At 41.4% G+C, this 26,790-nt stretch overlaps 1 protein-coding gene and 1 long non-coding RNA gene across 2 annotated transcripts; both read left to right on the top strand.

The window, feature by feature from the left end:
- Positions 1–10,138: 10,138 nt before the first annotated feature.
- LOC114775480 (symplekin-like) lies at positions 10,139–14,939 on the top strand. The gene is made up of 6 exons (XM_028966547.1): positions 10,139–10,377; positions 10,456–10,807; positions 14,334–14,435; positions 14,515–14,615; positions 14,688–14,763; positions 14,839–14,939. The coding sequence occupies exons 3-6, from the start codon at positions 14,336–14,338 to the stop codon at positions 14,937–14,939; spliced, it is 378 nt and encodes a 125-aa protein (XP_028822380.1). The 5' UTR covers positions 10,139–10,377; positions 10,456–10,807; positions 14,334–14,335.
- Positions 14,940–21,460: 6,521 nt separating this feature from the next.
- LOC114775481 (uncharacterized) lies at positions 21,461–22,040 on the top strand. Its single transcript, XR_003745011.1, has 3 exons — positions 21,461–21,496; positions 21,722–21,825; positions 21,948–22,040. It is a non-coding gene; the product is annotated as an uncharacterized LOC114775481 (long non-coding RNA).
- Positions 22,041–26,790: the final 4,750 nt, after the last annotated feature.

The following is a 26,790-nucleotide window of genomic DNA, read 5'->3' as shown; positions in this document are numbered from 1 at the left end:
GTTTTGGACGTGTGAAGCTCAAGAAAGTCAAAGGAGATTTCATTCATCTTTTCTATATAGATTCTTTATTTGGCGTATTTGCATTTTGTAATAATGCTCATGTTACGATCACCTTTGCGATGTCCGCATAGCTGCGTCCTGTTCACCAGCCTCCCAGATCAACCTGGACAGCCTGGTTCTTGTACTGTTTTCTTTTCTCCACGTCTCCTTGTGAAGCTTCTCGAAGATGCTCCAGTGCTGCTCTCATGTCCGCTGTCTGCTCGAGTTGCCCACACAGTTCCTTCTCCCTTCTGAGGAGGACCTTCAGGGTTTCCTCAATCTCCTGCCTCTTGCTTGTATTGTTTAAATCCTGGAAACGTTTTTCCAGTTCGTTCCTGGTAGATGTTTCTTCAAGGAGCACTTTTTCAAGTTCTTCTCGTGCTCTGTGCTCATGGTCACGTTCGGCTGTCATCATCTCGAGTTCCTTTTTCATTTGCTGGAGCGTCTCCTCGTGGAGGCTGTCTTTGCTCTCCAGCTGATGACGGAACTTTGTCTCTGTCTCCAGGAGAAGCCTCTCTGCCTCTTTCCTGCTTTCTCTTTTTGCTTCAAGCTCTTTTTCAGCTTTCTCTCTCCTGCTCTGCTCATCTGTCATTTGACTTCTCAGCGTTTCCTGCTCCTTCTTCTCGTTCTGCAGCGTCTCTTCATAAAGAGCCTGCATGCTCCCCAGCTGCGTATGGAGCTGTGTCTCCATCTCCATCTGCTTTCCAGTTTCTCTCACGCTACAGAAACACCTTTCTGCTTCTTCTCTGTTGTGTCTCTCCACGTTCAGCTGTGCTTCAAGCTCCTCACATTGCAGCCGTTCCAGATCTTGTTCTTCTCTCAGTCTTTCTTTTACTTCATTCTCAGCCTCCTGGATGGCAATTTGCCTCAGCTCTTCACGCCAAGCCAGGCTGTTCTGTGTCGTGTCACGAATAGCCATCTCCAGATTATTATTAGAGGCCATGAACATCTCCTCCACTTCTTTACGATGACCGGGATCCCTTTCCAGGAATGTCTCCGTCACCGCCTCGAGTGTGCCGAGCTGTTCCCCGAACACCTCAACCTGACCCATCTGAGCTGATTTCAGATCGGTCATTTTGGGCTCAACGGAAACGTCCTTCTTGAAGAAGCGACGCTTGGTCCACCTAACAAACTTCTTCCACGCCTTCATTTCTCTACCTCTATACTGAACTCTTGTAAATCTGAAATGATTTAGTTCTTCACGGCTCACCTCTTAAATAGAGCGAAGCTGATGATGTCACTTTTTTTTCAGCCAATCAGATGGAGGAACAAGATCTTAAGAACATTGTGATTGGCTGGTTTCACTCAGCTGATTACGCTACAGAACAAGAGCTTAGAAACATTGTGATTGGCTGAAAAAAATGATATCAGCCAATCACATTAATTCTGGGCTCTTGTTCTTGCTGAAAAAAAAGTGCCTCTCTGGACAGTGAATCAGGAGGAAACCCACACCGAGACAGAAGAACATGTAAACTCCACACACACAAGGTGCTGTCAACGCTATTTGTCCCAAATCAAATTACTGCCACTTTCACTTTTTAATCATTATTATTGGTGTGTTTTACACTTGGCTAACACGCTCGCGTCTGAACCGGAAGAGCACAAAGTTCCAGGTTCAAACCCCACTTACTACCATCGTGTCCCTGAGCGGGACGCTTAACCCTGACTGTGTCCCCAGGGCATACCTGTCAAGTATCCCGTTTTGGCCCATTCATTCCCGCCGTCCTCCCGTATTAGTATTTTCCCGTAAATCTCCCGTATTTTAATCTGCGTTATTTAAAAAAAAAAAATCTGAGTTGTGTCGCTAATGTCGCGATAAGTGCCGCCTGCAGTAGCTACTACAGGTACTGAAGGTGGCAGTTCTCGCGAGATTAGCACGTGAGGTCAGATGACGAGATGATGAGTGACGACGCGGGAAAAAAGAAGAAGAAACAGACAGATGATGGACGCCAGGACAGAGAAGGGAAGGCGCTCCTGCCAAAAAAAACTAAATCCTCGTGTCAATACCGCGATCAATGGGACACCGAATGTATTTTTTATGAAGAAGAGCGGGGTGGGGGACAGTCATTTGTAACCGCAATTTTAGCGTCGCACACGGGGGAAGGAATGATGTCCGCCAGGCACAAAAACATGCCCGGGCGATGTCAGCATTCGTGACGAGAAATGCCACTGAGGCAGACCAGGTCACAAGTGCAGAGGTACAAACGGCAACGCTGTGTACCAAAAACCTGATTCATCAGTTTGTCCAATAATGGCGGACAGGAAACAAAGGCCAGGAGTGGTGCAGCTGTGCATAAAGCCAGCTGAAGTTTAGAAGTGATTGACAAGTGGTGATTTTAGCTTTCTTGTCACCCGTCTTAAAATGTAAGGGACACTGGGGCTTGGTCGGGTGGGACTGCTTGTGGTGGGCGCAGGAAAATGTCCCTTATTTTCAAATCCAAAACTTGACAGGTATGCCCCAGGGGGACTGTCCCCGTCACTACTGAATGTGTTGTTACGGAACAAGTAAAATAATATAGTTGTATATATTCCAAGTGAAATATAGTACACAGTGAACTATACAACATGGTTCCAGTCAGTAAAAACATTTGTTTTGCACGTCATTAGTGTGAACATGGACACGCCCCCTACACACGCCCCCTACACAAATGGGCCAATCGGATACCAGTGCAACTTTGATTCTACATTTTATTATTAGATCATTTGTACCGTGATATAAAATTATTTTTAATGTTTGTCTTGTGTTTTAGACGTGTCAGAAAGAGAGAGAGTTTGTAATGTTTGGGAATTATTTCATTCTTATGCTAATTTCCGCCTGCTATTAGCGCTAAGCTAACGGGGTTCAATAATTTTCCTGTGTTTTAGCTGCCTATATTTATATTCTAGGTAAAATGTTCTAGTGCTGGTTAGCTGCTTATGTAGGATTGTATTGTCTGTTTCATGTTAGATTACTGTAAGCAGTGTTATTAATCAGTGTTGTGTATCATATCATGTTCTGTGGAGTGTTTGCTTATGTATGCTTTCTCTGTTTCTTGTAGACCACACACACACACACACAGACACACACATACTTCGTCAATAAATAAGATAATTGATAAGCTGACCTCCAGGCTCCTGATTCTCTGACCGGAATCAGATCCTATTGTCGCTTCACCAGTGTAACACGTCGTGGGAGGGTAGAATCTACACGACAAGACGTGTGAAACTCAAGAAAGGCAAAGGAGATTTCATTCATTTTTTCTTTATAGATTCTTTATTTACCGAAATATCCTACTGTGTCTTCCTTTTACCTTCAGAGATGGAGGGACCAGGCGAGCAGTACTGGAGGCTCGGAGTATACCAGGTGCAGTGCGAGGTGTAATAAGGGTATTATAAATCATTATAAATCTGCTTGGCAGCAAAATCCCAGAATCTCTGTATTTAATCAGCTCAAGGTAATGTTGAGACGTGAGAGAAAGTCCAGATGCACACAAATAACTTGTGAAGCATAAGATTGACAGAGTGCTTGGTCTGAATTGTGCTGACTGTCTGGTTCCAGTTCTGGATTTTACATGGTAAACACATGTTGGAGAGTAACGGTGCCACGTCTGGGTGCAGCAGGAGCCCCAGCTGGCAGCACTCAGCCTGACAGCAGGGCTCTAACCATGGACAGGTGCTGCTGGGTAGGCATCCGTGGTTGGAGCCCTGTTGGAAGGAACCGACACTGATGCATCGATGTGGATCCTGAACTTTGATTTCAGTTCCTGGCAACCGCCACACGCCTGTTGGTTTGTTTTTCTTGGCTTCCTTTGTTTTGTCCCTCGTGCCTTTTTCTTTTGTGCGTATTAATAAATCCCATTTGCCCAGATGTCCCGTCTCTGCGCTTCCTTCCCCCGTCAGCCCGTGGTTGTGACAAACAGAGGTAAAATGTACAATGAGACAAGTTCTGACATTCAAACAAATCCTGTTCAATTTTCTGATATGTATTGTATTTCTTTTCATAAATTATTTGTTGTTCCGGCAGCTCAGGTGGCACTTTATTTTAAAAAGTCTATATTTGCCAGATCAAGTAAAGCATACATGTGCATGTTTTTGGTGTTATGTTTTGGTGTTTAATTATCATTATATTCGTGCATTTTCTAAAGATTCTGTTTTTGAATAAAGGGTTGGAAATGAAAGCTTTTATTTATTCATAATTTATAAAAAATAATCGACAGATTAATTGATTATTAAAATGATTGTTAGTAGCAGCCATGCTTCTTTATTATCGGAAGATACATCGAACATTAAGACTAACTGTGCTGTAAAACAAGTATTTGCTTTATTAGATATTTCTCCAGATTTATTTGTTTCAAAGCCAAATGGCGTATGATGTAAGCCAGGACTTTATTAGGCATCAGACCAAGTGATGATTATCACCATTTCACAGGGTGAAGAGCAGGAATCTGCTGAAGATGCAGTGATTACTCTCATCGTTGTAAAGTCGCTGGTTTCCAGGAAGACGCAGGTTAACCCAGTCTCCCGCCTCCAGCTGCAGAGTCACGCCGCCGACCAGGTAGGAGATGTGGTGGTCCATGTCGTACTCCCCCAGCAACATGATCCTCTGCTGGTTCCTGTACAGCGCTGTGTACATGGTGCGCGATGAGAGGATGTCCGCCACGGTGAACCTGAAGAAGTAAACGCCCTTCACTGGAGCGGTGAAGAACCCTGCAAGAACCATACAGAAAAATTCACTACAGTCAGATCTACTACCATGATGCACCTGTCAGGTTAAACAGGAGACTATCAGTCCCTGTCCCTGACCAAACCACAAACCCTGGTGGACACCAGGGACTCCGGCTTCCAGTCCAAAGACAAAGAGGCTCAATTCTACAGGCCGAGCCAACCAGTCACGGGCCAGTAAGGAGCAAAACGAGCTGATGCAGAGGAGATGAACATGGCTGCCCGCTCCTCACCAACGGTGATGGTTTAAGCCTTTAAACCTGAGCCACACCGTGTGTGGTGTTTCACAAGGACAAAGTGCGTTAAGAGGCTGGCACTGAGGTGTTTAAAGAATGTCACTCCCACTGACACCATGACTATGAGAAGATGCTGAGCACCTGTATTACTGCTGTAGGCGTTTCCAACATTGGTGATGATGTTCCTGAAGACCAAGTTCAGTTCGGAAGGTCCTGCTTGTACATACTCAGTATTAAATGTCAGAGCTGCTGAAAAGGCCACTTTGCCTCCTGTAAAGTGGAACAGAACCAAAAAAACATCACTGCTGATATTCAGCTTTACAAAAAGACAAAAACATAATCATCTGATATGTAAGTAATTCTATTGATTTACATAGAATGATGACTAGAAAGTAACTTATATCCCAAATAAAAGGCACATCATATTTAAGGATATGACCCAATACTCATCATGTACAAATAAACCGATCTTTCATCACGATTACAATATGTATTCAGTATATAGCAATAATAATGTCATTTACCTGCATTCATGTTGCTCAGTTTCTCCACTTTGGTCTCCACTGATGTTAGTCTGGTCTTCAGTCCTCCAATCTCTGCATTCAGAGCAGAAAATATTAAAACCACAGTTCATCACATGATACCTGAGTTCTTCTGCTGCAGATCTTCTACTTGGTTCTTGACAGCTTTCAGCTCTGCTGCTTGCTCTGATGTAGGTGGAACACAAAAAATGAGCCAAATCTTCACCAAGAAAATATGATTAGAGATCATTTCGATCCAGCACCTGCATTCTGATGAGTCAGGTTCTCCACGTTCTGCTCATTGTCATCCATTTGGATCTTTAGAGTCGTCAGCTCTGCCACAAGTGCTGCAATAATGAAGGAATAATTCAGTACTTTATGGTAGATAATGGTATGGCTTATTTCTATAGGAGATTAAAGAGTTTTTATGACAGGATGGTCGCATATAACAGTTAATTTATATGGCTGTATATGGCAGTTTATGGCGGTATATGAATGTACATGACTGTATGTATGGATGTATAACAATGTATATTGATGAGATGTCGCTGATTGTTCCCATGCTCAGAATTACTGTAAAAAATTCAATGGTCACTCTTGTAAGCAGCTTGGATGTGAACGTTGGACTGTCTGTTCTGCATTACCTGCATTTTCCATCTTCAGATTCTCCAGGTCTTTCTGTACGTCTGACAGGAAGCATCTTGCGCTTATATACAAAATAATACAGATGTCTGTTATTCTAAATTATATCTACTCATACACTCTTATTACATGTAGAGAATTGAATTAATGTACTGTTATTATAACCTAAACTAATCATAACCAATGAATAATAATTCACTGTTTATGTTATTTATACAGTAATTACATGGAATTAATACTATGTGTGATTAAATAATACTATTTGTATAGTATATTTTACACTATAATATTTGTCAAATGTCATTTATGCACCTGCATTCTCCTTCTTCATGTTCTCCACTTCATCCTTCATGGTCTTTATCTCCACATCTTGAGCTAAATAATGTAATAATGTAAATGTAAATGAGCTAAATACCAACATTAAAGTCTGTGAATGATGTTCATACTGGTCTCAGTGTTGTTGAATTACTATTGCACATTTAGAAGATGTGATTACCAGCGTTTTCTCTCTCCAGAACTTTGAAATCCAGCCTCAGATCCAGCACCATGTCTTCAGGGTCCTTTAGGTTGGTCTTCACGTTCTCCAACTGGACTTCCTGAGCCAGCATCGTGTCCCGCAGGTAGTGGACCATGTTCCTCAGGTACTGCAGCTCAGCGTTGATGTCCTGCACAGGAATTTCTTTTTTTGTATTTAGAGGGTTGCTCTGGTTGTTCAGAGAAAGAGCTCTAAATGTGGAGAACAGCAGGAACAGCAAGGAGATGATGACCCTCATCTTCAACACAATCAGGTCAGCTTTCCACTCATCTAGACTCTTCTCCGTCTTGGTCCCTCGGTGGTGGAATGAACTTCCCCTTTAGGTCAGAACAGCTCAGTCACTGAGCACCTTCAAACGGCAGCTCAAGACCTTCCTCTTTAGAGAAGATTTAGATGAACTTGTGACCTTCTTCTTGTCTTCTGTACAGATTCTACAACAGAGTGAATAAAAAGATTGTATTCATAGTTGGGGGTCCTAGTGAACCAGAACTGACCACTTCATCCATGGTAACATGGAAGCAAGTTGTAAGTCGCTCTGGTTAAGGACGTCTGGCAAACGCCTTAAATGTAAATGTAAGCGGCCTCCTTTTTTTATAAAGACGAACTTATTCATTATTTACATTTAAGGCATTTGGCAGACGGCCGTATCCAGAGCCACTTACAACGTGCTTCCAAGTTACCATGGATGAAGAGATCAATTCCGGTTCACTAGGACCCCAACTATGAATACAATCTTTTTATTCACTCTGTTCTAGTTTCTATACAGAAGTCAGACGAGAAGAAGGTTACAAGTTCATCTAAATCTTCTCTAAAGAGGAAGGTCTTGAGCTGCCGTGTGAAGGTGCTCAGTGACTGAGCTGGAAGTTCATTCCACCACCGAGGGGCCAAGACGGAGAAGAGTCTAGATGAGCGTCTTCCTTTTACCTTCAGAGATGGAGGGACCAGGCGAGCAGTACTGGAGGCTCGGAGTATACCAGGTGCAGTGCGAGGTGTAATAAGGGCTGTGAGGTAGGATGGTGCTACTCCATGTTTGGCTTTGTAGGCCAGCATCAGTATTTAGAACCTGATGCGTGCAGCTACTGGGAGCCGGTGGAGGGAACGTAGCAGAGGGGCGGTGTGGAGAACTTGGGAAGGTTGAACATCAGTCGTGCTGCTGCGTCCTGTATGAGTTGTAGAGGTCGGATGGTACATAGAGGTAGATTCTTGTTTACTGACACTTTCACTTTTTAATCATTATTATTGGTGTGTTTTACACTTGGCCAACACACTCGCGTCTGAACCAGAAGAGCACCAAGTTCCAGGTTCAAACCCCACTTACTACCATCGTGTCCCTCTGTCCCCAGGGGGACTGTCCCCGTCACTACTGAATGTAAATGTGTTGTTACGGAACACGTAAAATAATATAGTTGTATATAATCCAAGTGAAATATAGTACATGGTGAACTATACAACATGGTTTTTAATGTTTGTCTTGTGTTTTGGACGTGTGAAGCTCAAGAAAGTCAAAGGAGATTTCATTCATCTTTTCTATATAGATTCTTTATTTGGCGTATTTGCATTTTGTAATAACGCTCATGTTACGCTCGCCTTTGCGATGTCCGCATAGCTGCGTCCTGTTCACCAGCCTCCCAGATCAACCTGGACAGCCTGGTTCTTGTACTGTTTTCTTTTCTCCACGTCTCCTTGTGAAGCTTCTCGAAGATGCTCCAGTGCTGCTCTCATGTACGCGGTCTGCACGAGTTGCCCACACAGTTCCTTCTCCCTTCTGAGGAGGACCTTCAGGGTTTCCTCAATCTCCTGCCTCTTGCTTGTATTGTTTAAGTCCTGGAAACGTTTTTCCAGTTCGTTCCTGGTAGATGTTTCTTCAAGGAGCACTTTTTCAAGTTCTTCTCGTGCTCTGTGCTCATGGTCACGTTCGGCTGTCATCATCTCAAGTTCCTTTTTCATTTGCTGGAGCGTCTCCTCGTGGAGACTGTCTTTGCTCTCCAGCTGATGACGGAACTTTGTCTCTGTCTCCAGGAGAAGCCTCTCTGCCTCTTTCCTGCTTTCTCTTTTTGCTTCAAGCTCTTTTTCAGCTTTCTCTCTCCTGCTCTGCTCATCTGTCATTTGACTTCTCAGCGTTTCCTGCTCCTTCTTCTCGTTCTGCAGCGTCTCTTCATAAAGAGCCTGCATGCTCCCCAGCTGCGTATGGAGCTGTGTCTCCATCTCCATCTGCTTTCCAGTTTCTCTCACGTTACAGAAACACCTTTCTGCTTCTTCTCTGTTGTGTCTCTCCACGTTCAGCTGTGCTTCAAGCTCCTCACATTGCAGCCGTTCCAGATCTAGTTCTTCTCTCAGTCTTTCTTTTACTTCATTCTCAGCCTCCTGGATGGCAATTTGCCTCAGCTCTTCACGCCAAGCCAGGCTGTTCTGTGTCGTGTCACGAATAGCCATCTCCAGATTATTATTAGAGGCCATGAACATCTCCTCCACTTCTTTACAATGACCGGGATCCCTTTCCAGGAATGTCTCCGTCACCGGCTTGAGTGTGCCGAGCTGTTCCCCGAACACCTCAACCTGACCCATCTGAGCTGATTTCAGATCGGTCATTTTGGGCTCAACGGAAACGTCCTTCTTGAAGAAGCGACGCTTGGTCCACCTAACAAACTTCTTCCACGCCTTCATTTCTCTACCTCTATACTGAACTCTCGTAAATCTGAAATGATTTAGTTCTTCACGGCTCACCTCTTAAATAGAGCGAAGCTGATGATGTCACTTTTTTTTCAGCCAATCAGATGGAGGAACAAGATCTTAAGAACATTGTGATTGGCTGGTTTCACTCAGCTGATTACGCTACAGAACAAGAGCTCAGAAACATTGTGAATGGCTGAAAAAAATTATATCAGCCAATCACATTAATTCTGGGCTCTTGTTCTTGCTGAAAAAAAAGTGCCTCTCTGGACAGTGAATCAGGAGGAAACCCACACCGAGACAGAAGAACATGTAAACTCCACACACACAAGGTGCTGTCAACGCTATTTATTATTTATTTATAAATTACTGCCACTTTCACTTTTTAATCATTATTATTGGTGTGTTTTACACTTGGCTAACACGCTCGCGTCTGAACCGGAAGAGCACAAAGTTCCAGGTTCAAACCCCACTTACTACCATCGTGTCCCTGAGCGGGACGCTTAACCCTGACTGTGTCCCCAGGGCATACCTGTCAAGTATCCCGTTTTGGCCCGTTCTTTCCCGCCGTCCTCCCGTATTAGTATTTTCCCGTAAATCTCCCGTATTTTAATCTGCGTTATTTAAAAAAAATTATCTGAGTTGTGTCGCTAATGTCGCGATAAGTGCCGCCTGCAGTAGCTACTACAGGTACTGAAGGTGGCAGTTCTCGCGAGATTAGCGCCTGAGGTCAGATGACGAGATGATGAGTGACGACGCGGGAAAAAAGAAGAAGAAACAGACAGATGATGGACGCCAGGACAGAGAAGGGAAGGCGCTCCTGGGTCCACCACGTCCCGCACATCCTGACTCAGGTCCGTCCTTCGTATTTAACCGTCACCTCGGACCTTCTAGAACCCGCCGCTGATACTGCGGTTCGTCCAGGGCCGCTGCGTGTGGGTGAACCCGGCGGTGGAACCTGATGAAGATGAAGAGGAGGAGCCGGAACGGGAGGAAGGACCCGCCCTCTTCACCCCGCTGTCTGAAGACGCAGGTGAGCGTGCGAGATGCCGCCGGTCCGCCTCCTCCTCCGTAACCACGGTAACGCGCCACGTTTCTGCGTTTGGTGTAGAAATCGACCGGCTGCCACCGTGGAGCTCCCGGCTGTCCTCCGCCCTCGTCCCCCGCTTCGCCGTGGCCGTCGCCCGTCATCACCGCGTCCCGGTCTCCCCGCAGGAAGTTCGAGAACGTTTACATCGGCTGGGGCGTGAAGAGCGACGCGGCCTTCTCGCCGGCGCTGCCCCCCGACCCCCAGCGCGACTTCCCCGGCGGGCCGGAGGTGACCGAGGAGGCGGACCCCACGCTGCAGGAGGACGAGGACGAAGACTGACGTTCACATGAAAACTTTTACTAGCGACCGAAACACAAGATTGACGTTCATGCCGAAGTTTAGTCCGTGCCGGTTAACGCACGGTAAATAAACGGTGAAGACACACGAGACACATGACACTAACACATTTCTGTAGTTTTCACAGCATTATTACTGTATAATGAACAAATCCTTACTGTAGAACCTGTATACAGCATGTTGCTGTAGATTTGCAAAGCATCATGGTTTAAATTCCTGGGCGGCTGTTGTTTTACAGTAAAACCATATTGCTGTATATCATAATACAATAATTTTGAGCGGGAATTTTCATATTTCTCATCTTTCAGTTATTCGGAACACAGAAATCATATTTCTAGGATATATTTCATGAAGCCAGAGGACGACCCAGCGTTTTTAATTTTACATCCTCAATATTAAGAAATGAAGTACTGATGGCCAACTTCGCATTATTTTCATGAAAGAAGATTCAACACTTTCCTCGTCCTTTGACTTCAGAAAGGTAAATCAACTCAATGTTTTTTGCTACAGTACGTGTATTAGCTTAACCTAGTGTAGCAGTCCTTCTTCTGCGTTGTGTAATTTTTTTATTTCTTTTCTTGAACCGTAATTGACGAGCTGACACCCAAGAAATTTTCCGTGCAAAGTGTATTCTGTATAAAAGCAAGGTCACGCCAGAACATCGCGTCACAACTCGCGTCTCTCTGCACCTCTCTCTCTCACAGCTCATGCCATGTGTCTAAGAGGACTTAACCGGGTCTCCAACCCACTAACCCACGGGCACGGCCGCATCCAACCACTTTTCGGGGGTGATCAAAGTTTTAGAACCCACATAACTTTTTATAATAATCATAAATTGAACAAACAAAAATACAGAAACATATTTGACATAACCAGAAACATTAACACATTTTAACATTTTACAATTGAACAAACACCCGGATTATCATTATAATTCCCTTACCCACATCAGAATACAGGTAAACAAAATAAAAGTCTTTAGAAAATAAGAAAATAAAAGACACAAAAAAAGAAGAAATACATTTATAAATCTAGTGTAACCATTTAACTCCGGCACACTAGCACTAATTTAGCTAAATGTAAATTTTTTCAAGTATTGCTTCTTGGTCTGTTAGCTAGCTACAGCTAATTAGCTTGACAATTGTTTTCTTCTTCGCTAGCAACCGTTGGTATTGTCAACGGAAACCGACCTAGGCGACACAGGACACTGCAACAGGTAAGACGCTGCATTTTTGGACTTTGATAATCTAACCTGAGGACACAGGAGTGTCATTTCCAACTAGTGAATACATTTTGACACATTATTGATTTTGGCTTTACATGTTTAAGTCTGTCACATACTTTTTTTTCAGGATATGAATCTGTAGCAAACACCAGCCAAACAGTCAGTTCAACTACATACTGTAATCAGTATGTCTTTCATATGCAAAGAATGTTATTTCTTTGCAGGGACAATCCTCAGTTATATTATAAATAACCAATTTGTTATTTTTATATTTTTACCCATATATTGGTACTTGCTGATCCATTAGTGTAATACATCAACAGATCTGTTCCTTTCCTGTTGTGAGAACAAGAGCTTTACTGGAGTGTATTGCTCTAACATTCTTGAAATTAAATTGCCCATAGGTGTGAGCGTGAATGTTTGTATGCATCTGTATGTCATCTTTGTAATCGCCAACTTGTCCAGGGTGTACCCTGCCTCTTTCCCAATGACAGCTAGAAATAGCTCCAGCTCTTCTGTGATGTTTAAGGAGACACTGGAAAATGTATGGATAAATACAGATACATTTTGAGATGCACTACAAAGCTACAAATTTGCTGTGAAGGATATCTGAAACCAACATTTGTCCTCAACACTCTGGTGGAACAATTTTCTGCTTTAGCACTGCCAATATATTTCCCCTATATGTTGAATATGGGTCCGGACAGCTGCTGAGTAGTGAAACAAAGTAGAAAATAGTTCTGCATTCTATGGTATATTAAAGAATCGGAAGTAGCACAGAAAGTATTCACAAAATTACAAGTGTGAGAGGTTAATGTACCAAACTTCAATAATTTATTACCCTCACATGGATCAGCAAATATCACTATATTGGACCAAATCTTTGTAAGTTTTTTCTCCTGGGGTAATATATGGCATCTTATGAATTTACAGATTTATTGTCAGGATAAATCCTGAGCAAAGCAAGTGTTCTTCCAAGGTCCAGCTGAGCAGAAGGACTGGCAGGATGGTGCAACGAAAAAATGAATCCCTCAATCCACACGTGGCATCGTTTATCAGAGGCTTTATCGAGTATGACTGGCAGAACAACTGATATCAGGTGAGACTGTTAATTTATATTTATTTAAACTTTGCAGAAATAAAATACTCTACAGCAGGGGTAGACAACCTTGATCCTCCAGGGCCGCTATCCTGCTAGTTTTACAACTATTCTACCCACTGATTGACTGAACACACCTGATTCAGGCATTCAGAAGCTGTAAGTGCAGTGATGGTTGGAAAATGAGCAGGAGGACAGTGGCCCTCAAGGACCAGGGTTGGCTACACTTATTCACTGTACAGGGCAGTGTCTTACAGATGCCCTCTTGTTTGTGTGTTCTATATGTAAAACTGTGCATGTGTGTGTAGTGTATTTTACTAGGCTACTGCACCTTCATGTAGTAATAGAAACATTTCCAAACGTTTCCAATGGGAAGTAGGGAGTCTCAAAAAATTGTCATAGAGCCAATAGTGTGGATTAATGCTGCCTTTGCATTTCTACTCTACATTAGTAACTTATGCCTCTTTGTCCTTCAACTTCAGGGAAGAAGATTCCAGCCCTAGAAGACATATTCAGTATAGGAAGAAACGGCGCAGGAATCATATATGTCATTGGGACCAGTAAAGTCAGTCTTGAACAGTTTATTGGTTGAATATTGAAATGTTTTCGTACAAATGCATTTTTCTACAATTCTTCTTTTAACTGAACATTTTACTTACTTGGAATTTTTGTATTTGTAAAAAACAAACAAACAAAAAACAAAACCTGAAATATGTGATAGTTGTCTATATGGTGATGCTTTTGTGTGTTTTATTGTTAATTTTATTATATTATCAATTAACTTTACAGGATACAGTGACTGCACATACAAACCAATGTCTGAAAAGGGAAATGTAAAAAGTACAAAAAAGTATTTTTTTTTAATTATCTGTATAAGCATTGAAGTGTTACAAAATAATTCTTGGCCTTAGTGTTAAAATTGGTTTACCTGAAGAGAAAGGGTTGTTTGGGAAAATAGTGTTTTTTACAAAGTAAAACTTTTTGTAAACTGGTTTAAAAAAATAAATGAAATGTTTTACGACAAAAAACGCATCTTCATTGTATTGTATGGTATAATTTTTATTTTATAACAATATTTTATAAATTACTTATTATAACAAATAATGCAGTCATGCACATTGCAGTAGCCTAATATGTGCTGTAATGAAATGTATTGCACTTTATTACTGTGATTGCAAATACAGTCTGTGCTTACTACTGTAACAATGATTACAGTATTCAGATTATTGCTGTAATAACAATTACAGTATTTTGAAGGTACTGTGATTCAATTTACAGTAATGGGCATGAACTCCCCCGACCTGCTGCTGCTGGTGGAGAACTGTCCTAAAGGAGCCGAGACGCTGGTCACCCGCTGCCTGCACATCCTCACCGATAAAGGTCCGTTCTACTGGTGCCCGCCGTTCGTAACGAGTGTTACCATCAAGACGAGAGTCCGAACGTGTGTGTTCCTCCTCAGTGTCCCCCTCTCCAGAGCTGGTGGAGAGGGTCCGGGATCTCTATCACAAGCGGGTTCCTGATGTCCGCTTCCTCATTCCCGTCATCAACGGCCTGGAGAAGGTGGGTTGCGTTGATGCAGTCAGTGTGTGAGTGTGTGTGATACCAAGTCATGATCTTGTCCTGGTGATTCAGGCTCTACCCAAGCTCATCAAGCTGAACCCCATCGTGGTGAAGGAGGTCTTCAACCGGCTCCTCGGCACCCAGCACAGTAAGCTGGCGTTTCGTCCTGCTGTCCCCAGCATCTTCTGTGCAGCTCGGCGCTGAGATGTGTGTGTTCCTGCAGGTGAAGGCAGCTTCTCCATGTCTCCGCTGACCCCCGGCGAGCTGCTCATCGCCCTCCACAACATCGACTCCACCAAGTGCGACAACGTTTCCAGGACTTAAACAATACAAGCAAGAGGCAGGAGATTGAGGAAACCCTGAAGGTCCTCCTCAGAAGGGAGAAGGAACTGTGTGGGCAACTCGTGCAGACCGCGTACATGAGAGCAGCACTGCAGCATCTTCGAGAAGCTTCACAAGGAGACGTGGAGAAAAGAAAACAGTACAAGAACCAGGCTGTCCAGGTTGATCTGGGAGGCTGGTGAACAGGACGCAGCTATGCGGACATCGCAAAGGCGAACGTAACATGAGCGTTATTACAAAATGCAAATACGCCAAATAAAGAATCTATATAGAAAAGATGAATGAAATCTCCTTTGACTTTCTTGAGCTTCACACGTCCAAAACACAAGACAAACATTAAAAACCATGTTGTATAGTTCACCATGTACTATATTTCACTTGGATTATATACAACTATATTATTTTACGTGTTCCGTAACAACACATTTACATTCAGTAGTGACGGGGACAGTCCCCCTGGGGACAGAGGGACACGATGGTAGTAAGTGGGGTTTGAACCTGGAACTTGGTGCTCTTCTGGTTCAGACGCGAGTGTGTTGGCCAAGTGTAAAACACACCAATAATAATGATTAAAAAGTGAAAGTGACAGTAAACAAGAATCTACCTCTATGTACCATCCGACCTCTACAACTCATACAGGACGAAGCAGCACGACTGATCTTCAACCTTCCCAAGTTCTCCACACCGCCCCTCTGCTACGTTCCCTCCACCGGCTCCCAGTAGCTGCACGCATCAGGTTCTAAATACTGATGCTGGCCTACAAAGCCAAACATGGAGTAGCACCATCCTACCTCACAGCCCTTATTACACCTCGCACTGCACCTGGTATACTCCGAGCCTCCAGTACTGCTCGCCTGGTCCCTCCATCTCTGAAGGTGAAAGGAAGACACAGTAGGATATTTCAGTCAATAAAGAATCTATAAAGAAAAAATGAATGAAATCTCCTTTGCCTTTCTTGAGTTTCACACGTCTTGTCGTGTAGATTCTACCACTCCCACGACGTGTTACACTGGTGAAGCGACAATAGGATCTGATTCCGGTCAGAGAATCAGGAGCCTGGAGGTCAGCTTATCAATTATCTTATTTATTAACGAAGTATGTGTGTGTGTGTGTGTGTGTGTGTGTGTGGTCTACAAGAAACACAGAAAGCATACATAAGCAAACACTCCACAGAACATGATATGATACACAACACTGATTAATAACACTGCTTACAGTAATCTAACATGAAACAGACAATACAATCCTACATAAGCAGCTAACCAGCACTAGAACATTTTACCTAGAATATAAATATAGGCAGCTAAAACACAGGAAAATTATTGAACCCCGTTAGCTTAGCGCTAATAGCAGGCGGAAATTAGCATAAGAATTAAATAATTCCCAAACATTACAAACTCTCTCTCTGCATATAAAACAGTATGAAAGGATAAACGAATCGAACACACGAGTGTGAACAACACTCCTCAGCACTTACTTTCCGTCATGAACGCACACATTTACATGTGAAAAATACGATGGCTCATTAGGTGTCACACTCTAACCGGACCAGATAGAAACAACTAAACAAATCTGGGTCTTTCTGACACGTCTAAAACACAAGACAAACATTAAAAATAATTTTATATCACGGTACAAATGATCTAATAATAAAATGTAGAATCAAAGTTGTACTGGTATCCGATTGGCCCATTTGTGTAGGGGGCGTGTCCATGTTCACACTAATGACGTGCAAAACAAATGTTTTTACTGACTGTGTACTATATTTCACTTGGAATATATACAACTATATTATTTTACTTGTTCCGTAACAACACATTTACATTCAGTAGTGACGGGGACAGTCCCCCTGGGGACAGAGGGACACGATGGTAGTAAGTGGGGTTTGAACCTGGAACTTTGTGCTCTTCCGGTTCAGACGCGAGCGTGTTAGCCAAGTGTAAAACACACCAATAATAATGATTAAAAAGTGAAAGTGGCAGTAATTTGATTTGGGACAAATAGCGTTGACAGCACCTTGTGTGTGTGGAGTTTACATGTTCTTCTGTCTCGGTGTGGGTTTCCTCCTGATTCACTGTCCAGAGAGGCACTTTTTTTTTCAGCAAGAACAAGAGCCCAGAATTAATGTGATTGGCTGATATCATTTTTTTCAGCCAATCACAATGTTTCTGAGCTCTTGTTCTGTAGCGTAATCAGCTGAGTGAAACCAGCCAATCACAATGTTCTTAAGATCTTGTTCCTCCATCTGATTGGCTGAAAAAAAAGTGACATCATCAGCTTCGCTCTATTTAAGAGGTGAGCCGTGAAGAACTAAATCATTTCAGATTTACAAGAGTTCAGTATAGAGGTAGAGAAATGAAGGCGTGGAAGAAGTTTGTTAGGTGGACGAAGCGTCGCTTCTTCAAGAAGGACGTTTCCGTTGAGCCCAAAATGACCGATCTGAAATCAGCTCAGATGGGTCAGGTTGAGGTGTTCGGGGAACAGGTCGGCACACTCGAGGCGGTGACGGAGACATTCCTGGAAAGGGATCCCGGTCATCGTAAAGAAGTGGAGGAGATGTTCATGGCCTCTAATAATAATCTGGAGATGGCTATTCGTGACACGACACAGAACAGCCTGGCTTGGCGTGAAGAGCTGAGGCAAATTGCCATCCAGGAGGCTGAGAATGAAGTAAAAGAAAGACTGAGAGAAGAACAAGATCTGGAACGGCTGCAATGTGAGGAGCTTGAAGTACAGCTGAACGTGGAGAGACACAACAGAGAAGAAGCAGAAAGGTGTTTCTGTAACGTGAGAGAAACTGGAAAGCAGATGGAGATGGAGACACAGCTCCATACGCAGCTGGGGAGCATGCAGGCTCTTTATGAAGAGACGCTGCAGAACGAGAAGAAGGAGCAGGAAACGCTGAGAAGTCAAATGACAGATGAGCAGAGCAGGAGAGAGAAAGCTGAAAAAGAGCTTGAAGCAAAAAGAGAAAGCAGGAAAGAGGCAGAGAGGCTTCTCCTGGAGACAGAGACAAAGTTCCGTCATCAGCTGGAGAGCAAAGACAGCCTCCACGAGGAGACGCTCCAGCAAATGAAAAAGGAACTCGAGATGATGACAGCCGAACGTGACCATGAGCACAGAGCACGAGAAGAACTTGAAAAAGTGCTCCTTGAAAAAACATCTACCAGGAACGAACTGGAAAAACGTTTCCAGGACTTAAACAATACAAGCAAGAGGCAGGAGATTGAGGAAACCCTGAAGGTCCTCCTCAGAAGGGAGAAGGAACTGTGTGGGCAACTCGAGCAGACAGTGGACATGAGAGCAGCACTGGAGCATCTTCGAGAAGCTTCACAAGGAGACGTGGAGAAAAGAAAACAGTACAAGAACAAGGCTGTCCAGATTGATCAGGGAGGCTGTGAAATGGTGATAATCACCACTTGGTCTGATGCCTAATAAAGTCCTGGCTTACATCATACGCCATTTGGCTTTGAAACAAATAAATCTGGAGAAATATCTAATAAAGCAAATACTTGTTTTACAGCACAGTTAGTCTTAATGTTCGATGTATCTTCCGATAATAAAGAAGCATGGCTGCTACTAACAATCATTTTAATAATCAATTAATCTGTCGATTATTTTTTATAAATTATGAATAAATAAAAGCATTCATTTCCAACCCTTTATTCAAAAACAGAATCTTTAGAAAATGCACGAATATAATGATAATTAAACACCAAAACATAACACCAAAAACATGCACATGTATGCTTTACTTGATCTGGCAAATATAGACTTTTTAAAATAAAGTGCCACCTGAGCTGCCGGAACAACAAATAATTTATGAAAAGAAATACAATACATATCAGAAAATTGAACAGGATTTGTTTGAATGTCAGAACTTGTCTCATTGTACATTTTACCTCTGTTTGTCACGACCACGGGCTGACGGGGGAAGGAAGCGCAGAGACGGGACATCTGGGCAAATGGGATTTATTAATACGCACAAAAGAAAAAGGCACGAGGGACAAAACAAAGGAAGCCAAGAAAAACAAACCAACAGGCGTGTGGCAGTTGCCAGGAACTGAAATCAAAGTTCAGGATCCACATCGATGCATCAGTGTCGGTTCCTTCTAACAGGGCTCCAACCACGGATGCCTACCCAGCAGCACCTGTCCATGGTTAGAGCCCTGCTGTCAGGCTGAGTGCTGCCAGCTGGGGCTCCTGCTGCACCCAGACGTGGCACCGTTACTCTCCAACATGTGTTTACCATGTAAAATCCAGAACTGGAACCAGACAGTTATGGAGCTAATATTATGACCAAACTATTTGAATGTGAATTGTGTAAATTTGAATTAAAAGGAGCTAATATTATGACAAAACTATTTGAATGTGAATTGTGTAAATTTGAATTATCAAAACTGAATTTGAAATTATTTTACTTGAATATTAGAGCTAATATTATGACAAAACTATTTGAATGTGAATTGTGTAAATTTGAATTATTAAAATTGAATTTGAAATTATTTTACTTGAATATTAGAGGTAATATTATGACAAAACTATTTGAATGTGAATTGTGTAAATCTGAATTATCAAAATTCAATTCTCTAAATTCAATTTTCTAAAATTCAATTTTCTAAATTCAATTTTCTAAAATTCAATTTTCTAAATTCAGTTTTCTAAAATTCAAACCCAGAAATTCAGATCGTACAGAAAGTAGGTCAGAGGTCATTCACAGGGAGGCGTAGATGATCTCCGAAAAGTCGAGCGAAGCATTTTGGTCAATTACAGAGCTGCTCAGGAGGTGACCATTCTTCTGCGTGATCATGAATCGCCCAGAGGTAAGTGATTTTTAAGCATTTATGGTTTATAATTATATATTGTGTTAGCGTTCCCAGCGTGTGAAACATTATCTGAGCGGTCTCTGGTGTTTGTATATTTGATAAAAGGGATTAGCATACCACCGTGTCTATATAGAACGCGAACACGCCGCAATAACTTTTAAGTGACAAAGCGGCCGTTGTAAAGAGCTTAGAAATAGAACAGGGAATCCGTTTGCTGTTGGGAATTTCGCATTCAGTGTAGACATTATCCCTGATTTTAATCATCAGGTTCTACTGTCTTCTGTCATGACGCGTCACACCGCTCGTGTCCTGTGTTAATACAATAACTCCGTTAGTGCTTCATTTATTTCCTTGATTGGAATCCACATCAGATCCAACTTGGATATAAGGTCACTCGATGATGATTGTAAGCTGTGTTTTGAGTTGAAGACTTTAACATTGTGAATAATCATTTAGATATATGTGTAGCTTGCAGGCACGATTAAAGTAGCTATATCGTTCATTTTCGCTTATATCATACAAATAAAACAAATATATAAATGTTATTAGTAGAGATGCCCCGATCGAGCCAAGGAATTTGCCAATATTCCTCATGATCAGACTATATTATTTAGGTAAACAACATTTTAGACGTTTCCCGAATATCAACACTACTGCAACGAGGCAAGTGACTGTCTTTATGAACGGGTTACTGAATCATTGGCTTATTTAATGATTCAGTAACCAATTCAATTTATGTCCTACTAACGATATTGTTTTTAGATACACATCATTAGTTTGTAGCTATATATAAAAATAAATATAAAAATATATATATTTTGCTTAAACTGTTTTTACAGGACAGCGAAGTTGTCAGATCAGCCAGGCACTTGTTGTCTTTGCTGACCTCAAGCAGTGCAGCTGGTCCCAGTCAGTGTATTTTTTTTGTGTATTTTTATTTATTATTGTGGAAAGGATAGATAGTAAGGATAGTGTGGTAAAGGAAATCCCTGTTATGTATATGTATTTGTGCATACATAGTTTTATTAAAATACTTTCATTAAATTAATTTCATAATTCAGCCTCCATAGGCAGCACACTGTTCAGCAGAGGGCCACCATTCAAACTGAGATGACCAGGTTTTGCAACCACATTTTTTTTAATACTGACATAAGCCATCATGATATTATTTGATGGTTATTATTTTGCTTTTTGTTTTGCCAACAGATCATTTCCCGGGTTTTTCAGCAAAGGACGGGGTAAAAGGCGAATGCTGTCAATGCCCCCTAGCAAACCCGCAAAAATATTGCCTGTTAACTTTTATCTGCTTCCTCACCAATATGAGCGAACACCTGAGGAGAGTGAGCAACTGGTACATATGCAAGCTGGGTTGGGTGAAGGACAATGCAAATGGTTGAAAATGCAACTTATGATGAAGTAAGTATGTGTGACGTCTCTCCTGTATCTTTTAAAATGATCTTTTTCTAATGTAACAGAGCTTAATTCATTAGTAACTCTGTATGTGGAACATGGGTGCTAAGGTGCTCTTAAGCACATTGCTATAATGTAACACTATAAGCTTTTTGTACCAGTGTTGCACTGGTAACTGTTGGGCATTTAATTTTTACATGGTTTGCTATACTGACAGTGTTATTTACATTGTAAGGTATGTGCCCAACTGAAGAAGCTGATTTCAGGATGTAAAGGGGGGTTGGCTTGTCTATAAGTCTTCAGGTAATCATCAGGAACATAGTGATACATTGCAATGAAAATAAATAAATAAGTAAAATCAAATACATTTCTGAATTTTTACATTATCACTAATACCATATTTCATATTTTATGTAATTAAATACCTTTGTGTCAAGCTTAAAACATGAATCCTGGCATAACAAAATAAAAGGAATGAAATCCAATAATACATTGTGTTTTTCTGTATTTTGTGTAATTTTTCTTAAGGTGGATGGGGCTCCCGGAAGCTTACACTTATCCCACCCGATGAGAGTGGGTACAGTGCCAAACATTTGAAAGCAGCAACCCAGGGTTTCAAAGGAGTTCTTTACGTAACTCCACTCATTCTTTGCATATGTATAATTTTAAAACCACATTAAAAAACTAATAAATGCTTGAAACAACATGAAAGAAAATAATTTACATTATATTGTTTTTATATTGTTCCCTCTAGGAAACTTGCCCCATTTGTCAAAAGAAAATGCCTTTTGATGTGATAAAGATTCATGCAAGTTTTTGCACAGGTGACAGGTAAGGAAAATCGCACAACATATTTTCAGTAAATCTTATTATAATAAAAAAAATTTATTGTTGTTTTTTGTACTTTCTTTGTGCTGTTAAGATTGCCACAGGTCTTCTTCACTTCTTCACTATACAATTGTGAATATTGTGTTTTATGTTCAAATTATGAATGTTCAATTCATTTAGAACTCTTGAAGTTATCTATTCAAAAAGGAATTTTGTTCCGTTATTGCACGTTAATTAAGTTTGTATATTACAGTGTAAGCATGCAACCTCTGGAGTTTAATGTGTCTATGGAAGAACCATCCAGTTTCTGTGTCTGTGACACATCATTTAAATGCAGATGATCATTTGATGCAAATGATGCCACAAGCATTTTTACATTTTTTTTTGGAACTGATAAGCATAATACATTTCTGAGATGTAAAACTGAAATAGAATACACAATTAGCTTCAGCTGAACTGTTAACATGTTGCTTCTTTTTTTTTGTTTTGTTTTCTTTGCAGATTGGAAAACTGAACCAGATAAAAAATAAAGCAGCATCCTTATACACAAAGGAAATAATTCTCCAACATGAGATGAGAAAGCCCCTCTTGATGACCATGGATTTGAGGATGGACAAGGAAGATCAAGACAGAGAACTTGCTGTAAATTGCGGTTATATTCAGGAGTTATGTGAAATCTAATACAGACACCATGTCTACAAATGAAGTTACAGTCCCACAGTTTGCCCTGCATTGTTTGGACTTGTTGTTCAATAATTTTGATGCAGTTCATCTATGCACACGTTCATGTAGTATTGCAGTTTTATTTTTGAGACTTTGGAAACTTCCATGCAATAATGTTACAGGTTTTCTGTCAAATAAATTTAAATTCAGTTCCAGAACTCCATGTGTCTACTCAATGTGTCATTACTCAAGTGACTGGCAAAACTGCACTGCAGCCATGTAAATGTCTATCCCATGGGATTGTGATGGTGATCTTGGATCCACTGTGTCCTTTAGTGCTGCAAGCTGCTCTGCTGTAAGTGGACATTCCACAATAGGAACATTAACACCAACACTTTCACCAGGAGGCAATCCACTGCTTTCCCAATCAATGAACAGCAATGTTCAGTTCCTGTGTAAACAAAGAACAACATATTTCTGTATAAATCGTGTATAATCTCAGCTGTAATAGTTCCAAATACTAAGTGTTTAAACACCAGTTAAGGAACATTTAATTTTCACAACCCCTGTAATAATGTAAACATGGCTTTAAATTAGCATTAACAAAATACCTCTTCATCTTGGGGATCATCAACTGGATAATGAATTTGACCCAATTCCCAGAGCTGGTTTGGTGACATGTTGTGTTCTGTTCTCGAAGGGTGATTATCCCAACCATCTCGGAAAATGCTCAGATCATCTTGTAGCCGTGGTAGAAATGTGTAGTGGCAACAGAAGAGATGTGTTTGGTCTGCAGTATGAAGGTAGCTGGCTTCCTCAAGATAGTGTAGTACATCATAGTAGACGCTGGCCACTGCAGTCCACACATCTCTCCAAAGTCGCTCTATTCTACAACATAAGGCATTACGAGAAAAGTCCTAAGCAATCAGTTCGTTCAAACAAGCATTTGGAGAATAAAGCACAAGGTGACATGTCCTCTACATAATACTTTCTTTGTGCTGTTTGCTTAGATTTCATTTACTAATGTTTTTGTAAGTTACTAATTATAACCATTTAATTGTACAGAAAGAGAGCAAATAATTATCAAAGAACATTATCATTGAGTTCAACCACTCTCAAAAACTCCTATTATAATCACTGAAGTGGTTTACACTGTGCAATTTACTGTGCACTTGCACTGTATGCACACATCTGTAATTTGTTGTTTATGATGAGACAACTCGCTAGAGAGCAGCGAGCATGCAACAGCAAAAGTTTCAGTCATGACTCATCTAAATGCCTGATTGATCATTGCATTCATAAAAAAAGAATTGTGTGTGATTGTTTATAATGCGTAACACTGTAAAACGCGTCTGTTGCGCAGCACCAGCCAGTGAAGGCAGATTAAAATCTATAGGTCTATACCTGACAGAACAAATAGACTCAGGGACAGTTTTTTTCCCCAAAGCTGTTTCCATACTGAAAACTGTCATATTTGTATAATATTGCATTTATATTATACCCTTGTGCTATCTATACTACCTCTACCATACTGTATGCTGCTCGCCACTTTGGACCAAAGTATGTTTAATCTGATTTATTTGTCTGTATGTGTACTGTAGTTATAGTTTTTAGTACATCACTTATACATTGCGCTCATTGTACTGTGTATAATGGCAATAATAAATAACGGTAAATAACGGTAAATAACGGTAAATAACGGTTTGCATACCGTCCCAACCGGTCCACGGATGACGCCATATCACATCTCCTCCATACTGCACTCACCCACCTGGACACTCGGAAGGGAAATTATGTTAAAATGCTCTTCATTGACTACAGTTCAGCATTTAACACAATAATCCCTTCAACACTCACCACCAAGCTGGAGCACCTGGGACTCAGCTCATCTCTCTGTCAGTGGATCTCCAACTTCCTAACCGGGAGACCACAGGCAGTAAGGATGGGTGGACATGTCTCAGCCTCCATCACTCTCAGCACTGGAGCCCCCCAGGGCTGTGTTTTGAGCCCCCTGCTGTACTCCCTGTACACCCATGACTGTACAGCCACTACTAACTCCACCACCATCATCAAGTTTGCTGACGACACTGTCGTGGTGGGCCTGATCTCTGACAACGATGAGACGGCCTACCTGGATGAGGCTGGAAATCTGGCGAACTGGTGCCAGAGGAACAATCTCCACCTGAACGTCAGCAAGACAAAGGAGTTAATAGTGGACTTCAGTACAAAGCGGGAGAGGACCTACCAGACCCCTGTCATCAACAGGAGCCCAGTGGAGAGAGTGGACAGCTTCCGTTACCTCGGTGTTAACATCACGCAGGACCTGTCATGGTCCTGTCACATCAACACCGTGGTGAAAAAGGCCCGGCAGCGTCTCTACCACCTCAGACGCCTGAGTGACTTCAGACTGCCCTCCAAGGTGCTCAGGAACTTCTACTCCTGCACCATAGAGAGCATCCTGACGGGAAATATCTCAACCTGGTTCGGGAACAGCACCATGAAGGACAGGCGAGCCCTACAGAGGGTGGTTCGATCAGCCGAACGAATCATCCGTAAAAAGGCTCCCTGACCTTCAATCTATCTACAGCAAACCGTGCTGTACCAGGGCCAGGAAGATAGTGAAGGACCTCACCCACCCCAACAATGGACTCTTCTCTCTGCTGCGATCAGGGAAGCGCTTTCGCTCCCTGAAGTCCAACACAGAGAGAATGAGGAGGAGCTTCTTCCCGCAGGCTGTCCAAGCTCTCAACAACAGTACATAGAACTCATGCACTTTCACCTCCAATCACTCCGGACTCTTTTGCACAAAACCACTTTGCACAAAACCACTTTGCACATAATCACTCTGCGCTTTTTAGGTCCTTACTGCTCTTTCTTTTATGGCTCTTTCTTCTTTCTTAAACATTGTAAAAACTGTAACTCATTTGCACACCTTCACCCTACCAGTTACACATATTTTATGTTAAAGACGTAAAAGTGTAATACTTGGTTATGTTTGCAATATTTGCATATTGGTTCACTGTTTACTTGCAACATTTACAATACTGTGGTCTGTAGCAGTTGCAGAAAGCATTTCACTGCACATCATACCGTGTATGACTGTGTATGTGACAAATAAAATTTGAATTTGAATAAAGGCTTTCTATTGTATTCTATTCTGTTTTAGTTAATCCGTACCTGGAGTTATTACGTTTACACCTTGTCTAGACAGGACACGAGCGGTGTGACGCGTCATGACAGAAGACAGTAGAACCTGATGATTAAAATCAGGGATAATGTCTACACTGAATGCGAAATTCCCAACAGCAAACGGATTCTAAGCTCTTTACAACGGCCGCTTTGTCACTTAAAGTTATTGCGGCGTGTTCGCGTTCTATATAGACACGGTGGTATGCTAAACCCTTTTATCAAATATACAAACACCAGAGACCGCTCAGATAATGTTTCACATGCTGGGAACGCTAACACAATATATAAATATAAACCATAAATGCTTAAAAATCCCTTACCTCTGGGCGATTCATGATCACGCAGAAGAATGGTCACCTCCTGAGCAGCTCTGTAATTGGCCAAAATGCTTCGCTCGACTTTTCGGAGATCATCTACGCCTCCCTGTGAATGACCTCTGACCTACTTTCTGTACGATCTGAATTTCTGGGTTTGAATTTTAGAAAACTGAATTTAGAAAATTGAATTTTAGAAAATTGAATTTAGAGAATTGAATTTTGATAATTCAGATTTACACAATTCACATTCAAATAGTTTTGTCATAATATTAGCTCTAATATTCAAGTAAAATAATTTCAAATTCAATTTTAATAATTCAAATTTACACAATTCACATTCAAATAGTTTTGTCATAATATTAGCTCTAATATTCAAGTAAAATAATTTCAAATTCAATTTTAATAATTCAAATTTACACAATTCACATTCAAATAGTTTTGTCATAATATTAGCTCTAATATTCAAGTAAAATAATTTCAAATTCAGTTTTGATAATTCAAATTTACACAATTCACATTCAAATAGTTTTGTCATAATATTAGCTCTAATATTCAAGTAAAATAATTTCAAATTCAGTTTTGATAATTCAAATTTACACA

The sequence above is a fragment of the Denticeps clupeoides genome, unplaced genomic scaffold, assembly GCF_900700375.1.
Source record: "Denticeps clupeoides unplaced genomic scaffold, fDenClu1.1, whole genome shotgun sequence".
Taxonomy (NCBI): Eukaryota; Metazoa; Chordata; class Actinopteri; order Clupeiformes; family Denticipitidae; genus Denticeps; species Denticeps clupeoides.
The sequence above is the reverse complement of the archived record's forward strand: the minus strand, read 5'-3'. Positions and strand labels throughout refer to the sequence as shown.

Bases quoted from the DNA above. Each gene is read 5' to 3' on its own strand.
- LOC114775480 (XM_028966547.1), top strand. From the start codon at position 14,336: ATGGGCATGAACTCCCCCGACCTGCTGCTGCTGGTGGAGAACTGTCCT. The intron at 14,436-14,514 runs GTCCGTTCTACT...GTTCCTCCTCAG, and splicing joins GCACATCCTCACCGATAAAG to TGTCCCCCTCTCCAGAGCTG. The intron at 14,764-14,838 runs GTAAGCTGGCGT...GTGTTCCTGCAG, and splicing joins GCTCCTCGGCACCCAGCACA to GTGAAGGCAGCTTCTCCATG.